This window comes from Mytilus trossulus, chromosome 11, assembly GCF_036588685.1.
Source record: "Mytilus trossulus isolate FHL-02 chromosome 11, PNRI_Mtr1.1.1.hap1, whole genome shotgun sequence".
Taxonomy (NCBI): Eukaryota; Metazoa; Mollusca; class Bivalvia; order Mytilida; family Mytilidae; genus Mytilus; species Mytilus trossulus.
The window spans coordinates 54,634,937-54,650,982 of record NC_086383.1 but is presented as its reverse complement, the minus strand read 5'-3'; the positions used below and the strand labels follow the sequence as shown (position 1 = coordinate 54,650,982).

The 16,046-nt window shown below is 32.8% G+C and overlaps 1 protein-coding gene across 1 annotated transcript; it reads left to right on the top strand.

Moving 5' to 3' along the window:
* Positions 1-10,719: 10,719 nt before the first annotated feature.
* Positions 10,720-15,742, top strand: LOC134691315 (BAG family molecular chaperone regulator 3-like). Its single transcript, XM_063551767.1, has 2 exons — positions 10,720-10,963; positions 13,744-15,742. Exons 1-2 carry the CDS (start codon positions 10,826-10,828, stop codon positions 15,208-15,210), a joined length of 1,605 nt encoding a protein of 534 aa, XP_063407837.1. The 5' UTR covers positions 10,720-10,825; the 3' UTR covers positions 15,211-15,742.
* The last annotated feature ends 304 nt before the right edge of the window (positions 15,743-16,046 follow it).

Below are 16,046 nucleotides of genomic sequence, written 5' to 3'. Positions count from 1 at the left end.
ATGTAGAATAAATCTGCGTATCCTTCCGGAGCACCTGCGATACCTCCTGTTTTTTATGGGGTTCATGTTTCTTAGTATATAAAAATTATGAACTTCATTTATATTCTTGTTTTTACCACATAGAAGCAATACATTTGAATGTGTTGCTGTCCGTCTCACGCCATTACATTTTGGTTGCATTTTTTCTCGGTAACTTTACTCAATCCATCATGATGCTATACGCTGTCATGCTTTAAAAGATGTAATGTTCAAAGTTCAACTTTTGCGACTTTTTAGTGTACTCCATTCGTATCTATGGACCGAAGGCAGCAATAAATATCTCAGATATTAGTTCTTATTTTTTTCAAATCTTTCCATATTTTTTTTTAAAACGGAAAATAGATAAAATAATATCTATTCTCTCATCATACCCAAGGTAGAAACATGTTTAAAAAGTGTATCGATACTCTCATCATACTCAAGGTAGGAACACGTGTTAAAAGAGTTCTAATCATACTATGTGTTAAAAGAGTATCGATACTCTGAATATGCTTATGGTAGAAACCTTTTAAAAGTGTATTGATACTCTCAAAGTAGAAAGCTGTTTAAAAGAGTATCGATACTCTCGAGGTAAATACCATTTTTCAAAGAGTATCGGTACTCTCAATATACTTATGGTATAAAACCTATTTCAAAGAGTATCGATACTCTCGAGGTGGATACCTATTTCAAAGAGTATCGATACTCTTAATATACTAATGGTATAAAACCTATTTCAAAGAGTATCGATACTCTCGAGGTGGATACCTATTTCAAAGAGTATCGATACTCTCGAGGTGGATACCTATTTCAAAGAGTATCGATATTCAATATACTAATGGTATAAAACCTATTTCAAAGAGTATCGATACTCTCGAGGTGGATATCTATTTCAAAGAGTATCGATACTCTTAATATACTAATGGTATAAAGCCGATTTGAAAGAGTATCGATACTCTCGAGGTGGATAACTGTTTAAAAGAGTATCGATACTCTCAAGGTAGAAAATCTTTTAAAAGCATATTGATTCTCTCAAGTTAGAAATCTATTTCCAAAAGTATCAATACTCTCATTATGCTCATTGTAGAAACCTGTTTTGAAGAATTTCGAATCTCTTAAAGAAGTTACAAAGAGTATCGATACTCTGTCAGAAAAAAAACTCTAGTCTAGATGCTAAAAAATGGTTCTAGAAAAATAATTACCGGAGTGTTCTAACGTTGGAGGTAGTTAACGCTTTTTGGAGTATTGCTACTCTTAAAAAATGTGATACTCTCTTTAGTAAAAAGAGCTATAACTAGAGTAGTAGTACTTTGCGTATTATAAATGGTACTTATAGTACTAGGCCGTACTCTTGAAGTCAAGAAATAAAAGAACACCACACAACAAAGAGTGTCAATACTCTTTAGATAAAACTGTTATAGAAGTAAACATATCAAATAATTTGGAGAAAATCTGTTTTATACAAATTGAAGTAACTATCTTTGAGTATCAAAACTCTTCCAAATAAAATGAGAAGAATCTGACGAATTGTTTAGAATTTATGATTATTTTTGTATTTAATGTCCCTATTGTACAAATTAATGTACATATTCTTCATGTAAAAAGTAAATATCAAAACTGGGCCAAAATGGGAATTATTTATTTTCCCTTTTTTATTTTTAACGTGTTGTGTATAGTATCAGTTTAATTGAAGTCTGGAGCTGGCATGTCAGTTAACTGCTAGTAGTCTGTTGTTATTTATGTATTATTGTCATTTTGTTTATTTTCTTTTTTCACATCTTCTGACATCAGTCTCGGACTTCTCTTGAGCAGAATTTTAATGTGCGTATTGTTATGCGTTTACTTTCAATCATTGGCTTGAGGTATAGGGGGAGGGTTGAGATCTCACAAACATGTTTAACCACACCATTTTTTGCGCCTGTCCCAAGTCAGGAGCCTCTGGCCTTTGTTAGTCTTGTACTATTTTTAATTTTAGTTTCTTGTGTACTATTTGGAATTTAGTATGGCGTTCATACTTTGCTCCCTCTTCCTCTACATCAACCCCTACCACCACGCCCACGTGTTCTAGTAGATTTGGGTGGCATGACTGTATTGTTTCCGAGAAATCTCCGTTTTAATTAGAAATATTAGTAGAAGGAATTGAACTATATTGATAGGAAACACGATATTGACGGTATTGCTGAGAACGTAGTAAGATCGCGGTATGAACGTAGTAAAATCGTGGTAAGAACGTGCTATAATCACAGTAAGATCGTGTTGCAATCGGATAACTCGTGGTATGGTCGTATTGAGAACGTGAAGAGCGTGGAAAGGTCTTTATAAGAGTAGTGAGGTCGCAGAATAAGCGCGATGAGAACGTGGTTTAATCGTAGCGAGGTCGTTGTAGAAGCGTAATTAGGACGTAGTAGTATCGTGAAAGCAACGAAAATTAACATTTTCAGGCCGCTCATACCGCGACCTCACCACGATCTAAATTTATTTAAGATCGCGGTGAGCGTGGTGCGATCGTGGTCTAGTGGGACTGGGGCTTAAGAGGGGTATACCTCTTTTTACATGACTTTTTACATGTTTAACTTGTTCTACTCCGAATGATGCCTAGTTTGGGGCTCTTCAAGCCCGTTTAAAAATTCCTGGATCGGCATCTGTTGTGATCAGATTGTGGAATTCTTTTAACACCTATTATTAGTGTAGAAATTATTATTAATATGCAGTTCACGTCGCGTTTCTAGAATGATAATTATTCTTTGAGGGTGTGCAAGGATTTTAGACACCCTCTCCAGACGGCATTTTCTGGCATCATATCTGTCACTTATACTGAAAAATATGATGACGTTTTACCTGTTTGTGTTTGTGTGTCATAACTAGTTTTCAAGTAGTATTGAACAGTCAATATGTAATGACTCAGGTTAAACGCAACTGGAACTATTATATGATAATAGTATGTCCAAGATTTTTTTATTTACAACAATATTGGTTTTTCAATGAATCAAATCGTGGCATAAGTTATGATTTACATTTAAATTATAATATAAATTTAAGTTATTATAAAAATTTAAGCTTCTGATTTGATAATAATTTATAATATAAATTTAAGTTATAATATACATTTAAAAATATGAACAAGTGGATACAGAAACACTTGTCATGAAACATCGCTTATTCAAACTTGCTTTAATTAGTTTTATTTGCAGTTCTTTTTCCTCAGTCCAAATGCCAATATTAAAGTCACAGGAAATCACACAACAATGTTCCAGCGTACTAAAATATTCTTTTATATCATGATTTAAGGGCATACGATACAGTTTTATCCTGTATTTACAGGTTCGTGAACATTTGCATATAGGCTATTTTTTACCTGATTAAATCAAATATGTAATAAAAAATATACCTTCATGTGCTACTTTTTGAGTAAAATGAGGTCGAAATTTTGTATATTTGCTCAAAATTCAGATATGTGGCCGTAATTTCTTTTTCGAAAGAAAGACATAACTTTTTTGTTATAAAAGATAAACACAAATTGTTTTTTTGTTAAATAATCGGTAATTTCTGTATGTTATAAGTATCCTAAAACAAATATGCATTTTTTATTCAGAAATAACTCATATTTATCAAATGTTCGTGAATTGAGGAAAAAACGTCATTTTTTGCTTCATGTTTATCAAAATCAAAAAAAATCCTCCATTTACAGTTTTATTCAAATTTGGGTCACATAATCTCCCTGCAAAATGAAACAAATTGCCGTTTTGAAAAATAGGGGCCCATGAACTCGTTTTCAAATTAAATCAATTTGATTGATAAAATTCAGTCAAAAAATGCATTAGCTTTTCCCCGATATGTCACAGTTTGACGCATTGAGTTTGACGTCGCGAAAATAACATTTTACGTTAGAAACGTCATTACCTCCCCTGTAACTGTATCGTATGCCCTTAATTTTCCTGGTACTATTACATATTACATGTATAGTATACTGTTCGTTTATAGTCCAAACTTATGAGTCTGAAAACCTAAATTCTCATTTACTAAGTATTCAAACATGCATGCATTTCATAGTTTCTGAAAATTATCTTTATCATTGTTATTTTTTAATTTTTAACCAATTATTCAGTTTGAGTTTTTAACTTGCTTTTTATGCCCATTTTACATAAATCTTATTTATTTTCATCAATAAATTTAATACTCTAGAATATGTATATATGCAATATTTTTAAAATCTGTTTGTTTTAGGATTTTTATATAACATTGCCGGGGTTTCATATTTCATTGTTAATACATGTGAATGGAGATATGATGTAAATCTAAAATACAATGCCATGCGCTGCAGGCCCGTAGCCAGGAATTTCCTATGGGGTTAGTTGGACTCACACACGCGACTTTAACAGTGCTTATTTGTTTTCAAGGGGGGGTCGTCCGAACCCCCCCAGGCTACGGGTATGCGCTGTCACTTATAAATACTGTATAATAACACATATATTCATGATTTCATCTAATTCTTGTCACGTTACAGTAACACATGCATAGTTTACGTTCAGTAACAAGATTCAAGATTCTTTATTTCCAAAACACCATAAAGATACAATGGTACAAAGAAGTTCATCAAAAGTCATATAACATAACACAAACACACATGACAAAGATGAGATGAAAAGAGTGGTGATTAACCAGGAAGACTCACTTGAAAAGTTATAACCCTGATAAATTTGCACAGCTTGTTCATCTTATTTTTAATTTTTAACTGAAATAGTTTTTGAAATTTTAATATGTTACATCTGTGCAAGAAAAAAAGTATCCAAATATTGTGCTCGAAAATATGCCAAAGAACTACACTGAAAATGTTATGAAATTCGTAACCAATCTCGTTGCAATGACATAAGTTACAATATCAAAGGTTTCGCTCAATCTTATTGCATCTACCAGTTTCGATGGGTACCTTATGGATACCCGTACGAAATCTACAATATGTACGTTATTCTATCTTTATCACTTAAAATATTCAGATATTCCTCAAAGTCAAATTTTTTTTTATACAATTTGTTGGCCAAACCTTTTGATGAACAGTCGATATCAGCTCTCCATTTCTGTTGAAACTGATCAAATAACTTTTGTTTTAAACTAATACCCAACCACTTAAAATTAATAAATTTCCTTGTGATAACCATATATTGCTGTATCTACATTTATCTAATATATCTTTAATGTATTTCAACCAATCTGACCTAAATTGGGTTGTCAGAATTTTTCAAGAACATGTATTTGTATAGTATTTTAGCAATCCTGTTATCATCCCCATTTACCATTTTTGACCAAAAAATAACCATACACAGCTGTATATATATAAAGACATGGGATAGATACCAAGTTTACCATAAATAATACCGTAATTGGGTGTCGACTTCTTAAGCTTTAATAATAGTTTACAAAATTTTAAGTGCACTTTTTAAATAATAACAGTATTACTGGGACTTACTGAAACCCCAAATCTCACACCCATACATGAGAATTGGATAATAGTAACGACATTAACATTCGTTTTATTTCGGGGTTGCTGTCTCATTAATATATGAAATGATGTCAATGTTCGCTGTTTAAGTTAAAGTACATGAGTCATGTTTTTTTTAGACTGAGTTGGATCATAGACTCATTTGTATCAATTAATTAGTAATAGCCTATTATAACATGTTTGTATACATAATACTTTCCTTGACTTAAAAGTTTGAAATATTGAAAATGAAAGTAATGTTGGCTCATACCGCATTTAATTTAAAATCTGTGTAACAGGAGGGTCGGGCTTGGATTCTTCCGTCCCCTCTAGTTAGTTGTTTATGTCGTGTTAATAACTGAGATATCTGACCCTATACACCAAATATACTGATATCTATATAATGTGTTGACGATGGATGCCAAGTGAGATCATTAGACTATCTCAGTTCTTAAAGTTCTTCTCAGGGAACTGAGCTATGGCAATAGGATAAAAAGATAATAAAGATGTTTATATTTGTATTAAATAAACATGATGTAAATCAACAAAAACAGTATACAATATCAACAAATGTAAAATTGTCTAAAAGGTAAATGAAATTCAACAGTTTATAAGTTTAACAATAGTAAAATAATATTCTGAGTAGTATAACAATTACTTACATTTCAAGATAAATTTGAGTATTCGAGTGGACCTAAAGTTTAATAACCCGTTTTTGTTTTGACCTCTTATTTATAGCTTTTGGTTTATATTTAGAACTGTATAAAACACTTTAATATATTTTAAATTTTAAAGACTGTAAAAGAACACGCTGTGGTAGTATTTAGGAAAGGACTTTCAATATTATAGAAATAACTTTTCTACATCTTTGGTCTATTACCTAGACAAACCTAGTGTCAGTAAAAACTGAATACTATATTAATTGTGAGCCTTACATTAGCTACTGGTCTGAAGACAAACCATCATTTGAACTTAAATGATATGTATAAATTAATTATTTACGATACAAAGGTAACATATATTTTTCCTTCTTCAAAAATATGTATTTATACTCCGAATTTTTCCAAGATAATTAAAGGCTATTTATAAAAAGTGATAACCTATAAAGATCATATATTACAACTTTAATTTACTTAAATATTAAACTAATAACAAAATTAAATAAGGACAAGGGAGACAACTATTCTTTATCTTATAGCGAAATTGTTACATTCCTCCCCCCTAAGAATCAATTTATATGACAAATATACATTATTCTTGATAAACATATTTATTTAATTTTCAACAATTTAGCTAATATTTAAACATATGAAATTTAATAAATGCATATAATTAACAACTTCCCTTATATATATATATTAAAACTGCAAATAAATTACAAAATGTCCAAATTAATAATTATAATGAGTTTATTAAAATCCTTCAAATGCTGGAGTAGGTATATAGCATCTTCTCCCTAAGTTCCGTTGACAGAAGAAGTATAATGATGAACGTGTTCGGCGGAGTCCGTGCTTGCAGTACATGCCTATGGTTTTTGATAACAGGGGTTTCACACCCCTTTTCTTCTTACGGCATCCTTTCAACCGGCCAATACTCTGAAATTTCTTCTTCCGAGGGTATAACCAAGATTGCCACTGAAATTTTAGACCTACTGAAAAAGGTAAAACACAATATTAAACATTATAAAAATTTCTTTTGAGGTAATTTTCCCTTAGGATTTATAAATCTTTTATTAGAACATGAAATAGAATTAACTGTTGCAGTACGTTCTGCCGCAATATCTTTTTCTAAAAGGTATCACGTTCAAAATTGTCGGCCTTTTTGTTTCTATATTGAATTACATGTGTGTATGTATGTATGTGTGTACGTGTATGTGTATCGATATGTCTAAAATATATTTATATACAGAATGAATAACTCAAGCCAACTTAGGTACCGGTACTCATTTGTGTATTTCACATTATTCCCAAGTCCTGTATTTTGCTGACTGAATTAAATATTTTGTCATATGTTGCTAACAATATGAACATTCAATCTAAGAAGACATGAAATAAACTGGTAACCCCTAATAAATCTTCGGAAGTTCCATTTAAGTTAAAATATAACATTTATTCAGTGCTCCTTTTTTTTATTATTATTATTTAATTCGTAATCATGCATGATTTTCTTATATTATTTATTATTTATTTATTATAATCTCTTGCTAAACCATACACCCCTACTATAAATTTCGGAAGTGATGTTTTCATCAATAATTTGATATCTAGCTTTTGATATATAATATTAATTTTAAACATATTCCATAGCAACATACGTTTATCATGTTTTATTTTTATCTCATTCATTTTCGGAAGCTAAATTATAACCCCTACTATAAAATGCATTTAGATCACAGATCTACACACACGTACACACACTTATTTTAATAAAGCATATCTTTAATATGTAACTGATTAATTTCCTTCTTCCTAATTTACCCTTACTAAGACAAAATACATTTCTGAATTCAGATATTTACAAATATTTACAACATTATCATTTCATTTATACCGAAAATCTATATATTCTAGTATTTATTCTATAGAATGTATGTTTTCTTCGCAGCATTCAAATTAAAGATTTGGTACTAAAATCGTATTCCCAAACTTTTATACTCTACTTCATGAAGGTAACAATAATAAAATATGATAAAATATAGAATTGATAAACGCTATGTACAACTGTAATTATTTATGGGGAGTATTTTAGGGGCACTTAACCTGCACGACCACAACGTGTTCTTTTAGCAAAATCGCCTTCTACTAATCTACGGGGTTTTACACCCCGATCATAGTTTTCTTGTTTTCGCTCTCTCTTTTTTCTCTCTCTATTCAGTCCAGATGTTTGTCTCGGAGACCTATAAGCTGATTTGCTTTGCGAGTTTTCGGTACCGTAGAGTTCTCTTTGAATAGTCGACAAGTCATTTACTAACTTTTGATTATATTCTGGAGACCCTTTTTCATTGTCATTTTTCGAATTAACATATAACTCTCTTGTTTCGGTTACGCCAAGCATACCCTCTTCAAGACTAGTACTGTCTTTATATTTCGAAATAAGGCTATATAAATAGTCAGAATCTCCTTTTTAATCTGTGTTAGCCGACAATCAGCCAGTTGCACCTATATCTTGTTTAGAAGACATTTAAAATGTTTCCTTGTTTTACTTAATTTAAATTTTATCTTATTTGATACCTTTTAAATACTGCCAAGGTTTCAACTCAGTTCCCCACATTGGCCACCAAATTTTGTAACAGGAGGGTCGGGCTTGGATTCTTCCGTCCCCTCTAGTTAGTTGTTTATGTCGTGTTAATAACTGAGATATCTGACCCTATACACCAAATATACTGATATCTATATAATGTGTTGACGATGGATGCCAAGTGAGATCATTAGACTATCTCAGTTCTTAAAGTTCTTCTCAGGGAACTGAGCTATGGCAATAGGATAAAAAGATAATAAAGATGTTTATATTTGTATTAAATAAACATGATGTAAATCAACAAAAACAGTATACAATATCAACAAATGTAAAATTGTCTAAAAGGTAAATGAAATTCAACAGTTTATAAGTTTAACAATAGTAAAATAATATTCTGAGTAGTATAACAATTACTTACATTTCAAGATAAATTTGAGTATTCGAGTGGACCTAAAGTTTAATAACCCGTTTTTGTTTTGACCTCTTATTTATAGCTTTTGGTCACAGGCACTTGTCTCAAAAAAAAATCTCCTATATACCTTAATATAACACAAGGTACTTAACTTAATTTTTTGAAAAATGACACCCAGTCCCGAATTCACGTTATTTTTTTATTTCTCGGTTGTCAAACCTACTTAAAGTTAATATGCCGTAAATCTAATTTGATTTATCTACACAATGGTATATGACACGACTATCATTGTTGTCGGGATCATTGGTAGCAGGCCTCAGAAGTCGGTCAACGGGATGTTTTTTGCATTCGTCTCAATTTTTGGCAACACCCAGCCCGCAGTGATTGAATTATTATAAAAAAATATTAAAATAAAAACTGTTAGCTTCCCTCTGACTATGAATTATTACCTTTATTGTAAATTCTTTACAGATTATGTGAAACAAACCCAAATAACTTTGTTATGAAACACACGTGTACACAACGACACTAATGTAGAGTTATAAATTGACCAAAATTTCCCACATTTATTTTTAGCCAGACGATTGACCAATGAGAAACCAGTATAAAATTACATGCGGACCGGGTGTTGCCAAAAATTGAGACGAATGCAAAAAAACATCCCGTTGACCGACTTCTGAGGCCTGCTACCAATGATCCCGACAAAAGTGATAGTCGTGTCATATACCATTGTGTAGATAAATCAATTTAGATTTACGGCATATTAAGTTTAAGTAAGTTTGAAAACCGAGAAATAAAAAAAATGACGTGAATTCGGGACTGGGTGTCATTTTCTAAAAATTTAGTTAAGTACCTTGTGTTATATTAAGGTATATAGGAGATTTTTTTTTGAGACAAGTGCCTGTGCTTTTGGTTTATATTTAGAACTGTATAAAACACTTTAATATATTTTAAATTTTAAGACTGTAAAAGAACACGCTGTGGTAGTATTTAGGAAAGGACTTTCAATATTATAGAAATAACTTTTCTACATCTTTGGTCTATTACCTAGACAAACCTAGTGTCAGTAAAAACTGAATACTATATTAATTGTGAGCCTTACATTAGCTACTGGTCTGAAGACAAACCATCATTTGAACTTAAATGATATGTATAAATTAATTATTTACGATACAAAGGTAACATATATTTTTCCTTCTTCAAAAATATGTATTTATACTCCGAATTTTTCCAAGATAATTAAAGGCTATTTATAAAAAGTGATAACCTATAAAGATCATATATTACAACTTTAATTTACTTAAATATTAAACTAATAACAAAATTAAATAAGGACAAGGGAGACAACTATTCTTTATCTTATAGCGAAATTGTTACATCTGTATAAAAATGTTTGTTTCTGCACCAAGCCCGGCCTGTGTGTATGTACTGAATTATTAATTATTGTTTTATAAATAAGCTCAACCCCATTGGAACCCCGCCTCCAGGTCATGTTTACACGAAAGAGTTATTCCCCCTTAACATTAGCATTTCTTTAGACTTATCATTGTTAGTGATACTAAAAATCCGAGTTAAATTTCCGGAATGTTCTAGGTGTCGCCCTAGTCGATTGTTCTAGATCATTGAAGCCAAGTCGAGAATAAGTAAAGAAACTGGCTATATAAGGCTTGTTAATTCGAAAAATGTACCAAAACCAATATCCAAACAGTAGAATGATGGATCTACCTCCCGGATGGGAAATGCTGACCGATACACGGACAGGATGGCCATATTACGTCGACCACAACACTCAGAATACAAGCTGGGAAGATCCGAGATTGGTATGTTTACACTTTATATTTGAAGTCTTTACTACGTAAAATCAACATATTAATATACATATATATACATATTTGTAAAGCCTGATGAAGTGATAAAAGCAGGAACTCGCACATTATAACACCACCATCTAAATTCACGGAAGTCTGTTCAAAAGAGTGTCTCAGGGGGTGGGGTTGTTGAATTTGTAGGTCAGCCCATTATGTGGGGGTCTTCTTCACTGAGTTTTTCAGTCTTCCATCTGAATAAAGATGATTCACAACTGGTGCATGCATGAGGGTAGTAATGCCCTTTAAAGTCAGGCGTCAAGCAGTCATTTTTCAGCTACCGTTAGCGGTTAGCGTAATTCGTCAAAATATCCTTATGGTGATTCGTTAGTGGTCTCAAACAATTATCCTTACTTTTAGAAAAAAGCGAACATGATGTTTTATCGTCTAAAAGAAAGTGTACATTTTATGTCATACATATAATATTACCATTACCGTCATTTAGCAAGAATTTTACTGTTTTTCCTCATGAAGGTATTCCCATTACGACACCTCATGCACAGCCTTTATGATGAATTTGCAACACTCAACCTGACATTTCAGATAGAACAATGTAAATGACACTTAAAATTTTTGAGGTTATTGCTTATACATGTTTAACCAGCAGAAAGTCACACTGCACAAATCCTACACTGAAAATATTTGCAATACACTGATACAACTTTATTTTAATATGTTTAAAGGGGCATGCACATAAGCTGTCAAGATCATGTTCATGGATTTAACCAATGTTCTCATATTGGATTTACAATTTGCCTATCCATAATAAATTGAATCCATATATCAAATGTATATATTATACATGTTATATATGTATTCAATTAAATATAAACGAGTCTAAATTGAAAACTACGTTCAAACCTATGACTGCGTTGGATAAAAACCGCAATTTTTATACGTGTGCATGTCAAACAAATTTCGTTGTAGAAGGGTCTAAAAACAGCACAAACAACATTTTCCAAAAGAGTGAAAAAGTATATCTAAACAAAACGCATTTGACTAACAGGTCGAACAACTGATGTTCTTTAACCCTGCTGACTGCCATTGGCGATTGCCAAATAAAATTGATCACAGGTTGTAACAATATGGATCTTATTATAAATTTAATACGTCACAGAAAAAAAAAAAAAAAAAAAAAAATTGTTAACTTGTGGACAGGATATATACATGTACAAGCCATGGTACAAAATGGTTGAAATACTGTACATGTTCATGTACCAAGGCATAGCCTCTTATAAAACTATATGCTCCAAAGTATGTAAACACTAGCTACATGTGACTAGTATGAGATTGTTAATATTGAGTGTGTGTAAAAAAAAAGGGGGGGGGGGGGTCATGGTACATGTAGATATAAGAAGATGTGCTATGAGTGCCAATGAGATAACTCTCCATATCCTAGTCACAACTTGCAAAAGTTGACCATTGTTCCTGACATATGACAGGTGCAAACAAATGCAGTTGGTTATACCTCTTGCCGCCGGAGGGACACGTGTCACTGTCCACACCGACTGTGCCGGAGGGACACATGTCCATGTCTTTATTTATGCAAGCTTCTCCGGATTCACAGTGATGTATGTTTTTCAAATGAAAATCTAAAGATCAAACATGGTTATATGTTTCATCAATGGGTCCCACGTGTTACAGACATTATTGCATATTGTTGGACATCTTAGACTTACGTCAAAGACGTCGAGCTGTCATATTTTTTAGCACACAATATGCAACCTTGAAAAACAAATGGCAGCAAGATGGTTATTAAAGTTTTAATAGGAACCAACCTTCACCCTTTCCTGAAATAGAAAAACATGTACTACATGTAGAAAATATCAATTGAAATGGCTTAACTTAATCAAGAAATGTTAACACAAGTGACAAGTGAACATACACTGAATGAAGAAATTTATTAAATCCAGATGACACATTATAAATACAAAATCAAAATCATAGTTTAAATTTAATGTAGTATTATAGGTTTGTCCAAGTGACAGATTATCTACATGAGCCATGGAAACAGAGGTAGAGATTTGTTACATGTGTATGTCCTTTAAAATGGTCTATAGCATTTGTAACTAAGATCCCTAAGGATGGGGGCATACATGTAACTCATAAGCTAGACATGACACATGGTACAAAAATGTAAGTAAGGATACTAAGGTGCTTTAAGGCCATTAATTAGGAGAACATTGTACAGCTATAGTGTGTATCATGTTTATTCCTCATTGGATGGGGGCATAACTCATAAGCTAGACATGACACATGGTACAAAAATGTAAGTAAGGGTACTAAGGTGCTTTAAGGCCATTTGGAGAACATTGTTCCGCTATAGTGTGTATCATGTTTATTCCTCATTGTAATACAAGACTGGGGCAATGCTATAGAAAGGCAGGGTTCTCACTAATGATTTTTTAAAGGCGAGTCCATGGATTCATAATTTTTGGCCATGAGTCCAGCAGTAAGAAAAAGATATTTTAATGCAATATGATTTATCATTTTACAATGAAATGGCATTAAATCCATATTTTTATTAAACTATTGCTATTAAATGATGATATGTGTGTTCAGTTTATACAAAATTTACAATCTTGATGCATCTTTGGACTCATCAGTTTTGAAAATGATGAGTCCAGACAGATTTTCATGAGTCTAGGACTCATGGACTCGCCTTAGTGAGAACCCTGAGAAAGGTTTTAATTGTGTTTGTTCTTTATTCTGACACAAGACTTTTTTTATTACAGACATACAGAGCAACAGCTACACCAGGACAATACTTTGTTAGAGAAATACCAGTTATGCACGAGTCTTCAAATGGAAAATTTAGATCAAATGGCCAGCCTTCATATCCTTCTCAGCAAGGCTTTGGAACATTGCCAAGACAAATGGACATGCCGTCACTAAACACATACTCATCAACTCTCCCAAGGTCTTTTAGAACAGGTTCTCCGATGTCTGGGAGGAGTTCATCTCCAGTAGTAAGAGAAATTCCAATTCAGCATTTGTCCTCAAATCAAGCTAGTCAGCCCCAGCCACCACCACAACAGCAGAGTACAGCTCAGCACACTGGACCTTATGGATATACGATTTATACTGGTCAACAGCCAGGTGGAGGAGGGCCAGGACAGCCCGTTAGCTATCCACAACAGCCACCACCTCCATTTACATCACAACAACCTGCTTATGCGCAGGCTTCATCTAATTCCTCCTCCCAAGGTGGATATCCTCCACATGCTATGGCACAAGCCAGTGCTCAAGCTGGATATCCAAATAACCCACAGAGCAGTGGATATTCAAGTAGTACACAAAGCGGTGGATATCCAAATAGTACACAAGGAAGCTATCCCGACACAACATGGACAGCAGCATCTCCTCAATCCAGTTATCCACAGACCACTCCTCAAACAGCTTATCCACAGGCTTCCTCCCAACCTCAGTCAACCAATACTCAGACTGGTCCTCTGCCTTCTCAGCAGGGAACTAGTTTACCACAAACAACTCCTCAACCAGAGACTATATCACAAGAGCCAAAGTTACGAGAGATACCAATTGCCCATGAAACATTTGTGCCTCGACAGCCACCACTGCATCAACAAACACACATGCCGCAGCATCCACAACAGCAACAACAAAAAGCACAGGAACAAAGGGTGACACCTACACCACCAAGCCAGTCACAAAGAAGTGAAACACCTAACAGTAGTCGTCAGTCTCCTGAAACTGCTGCCCAGTCTGGTAACGGCAATGGAACCAGTACACTAAAAAAGAAACCCTCTACACCTATGGAACAAATTGAGGAAGTGGTAAATAATATAGGGGAATATGAAATGAGGGTCACTCAGTTTAAAGGAACTAAAAAAGACAAGGAGTATAAAGTGTTAGAGGAAATGCTGACAAGAAATTTACTGAAACTTGATGGCGTGGAAGCTGGTTGTGATGATAACGTTCGTCAAAGGCGAAAACAAACAGTGAAAGAGATTCAGGCTTATTTAGATCAGTTGGAACTTAAGGCATTTTCTCAGGAGCAGAGTTGTGAAATGGAAACAAGTTCCAAAGATGAACGAACAGAAAATAACAATAAAAGCGCCAGTTTGGAATCTGCTAAACCGAACAATAATGGCAACGGAAAGACCGAACCAATGGACACATCTGATCTACAACGGAAATCTGTAAGAGAAATTGTTGATCAAGTAGAAAATACTAAATGCTAGTTGAAGATGTTATTTGTTTTGATTATTTATTAATAAGCTTTTTGTTTATGACTTTTATTGCATGGTCTGTACAATGTATATACTATATAGAGACACATTTTATTGTTTTTGAGATGTATAAATTGTTAAAATATATATGCCATTTGAATGCCATGTATGTTACTCAATGGAATTTTATGATCTATTATTATTATTAAGTGCTGTTGTATTTTTTTCTTGGGGTATGTTAATAAAGTACTACACAAGGAATATTTATGTAAGACACAATGTGTTTAAGGGATAAACTCTTTTTGTTTTTATAATAATGAGGGAATTTAATTTTTCGAGACGTGTATTGTTAACAAATGTACCTTAAAAATTGAGGAAACATGTCTGTTTCTCAATACCAGTTCATATGAGTGCGGTGTATATTTTAATCTACTAGGCAGTGGTATTTTAAACATAAGATGGATTCCCTTGGTTAAATATTATTGGGGGGAAACAATGACTGATGTAGAAACAAGGATTTTGATTAAAAGTTGTAAACATGTTATACATTTTTTCCATCTGATGACGGCTTTTCTAGATGTAACACATACATGACATACTGTCTTTTTGTCCAGTCTTTTGACTTTTGTCGAAAAAGGGAGACATAGCGATTCTACATTCTGTTGTTGTCGTCTTAAGTGTCCATAAATATTCACTCTGTCGTTTAAGTTTTTGAAATTGAGATAATTGTCATGGATTTCTACCAAACTTGAACAAAAGCTGAGGGCTTCTAGCAAAAGTAATAAATGGTTTGAGTCATGTTAGTATATATATTATATAAAGTTAAAATACTTTTTCAATTATTAGTT

Bases quoted from the DNA above. Each gene is read 5' to 3' on its own strand.
- LOC134691315 (XM_063551767.1), top strand. From the start codon at position 10,826: ATGTACCAAAACCAATATCCAAACAGTAGAATGATGGATCTACCTCCC. The intron at 10,964-13,743 runs GTATGTTTACAC...TTTTTATTACAG, and splicing joins GCTGGGAAGATCCGAGATTG to ACATACAGAGCAACAGCTAC.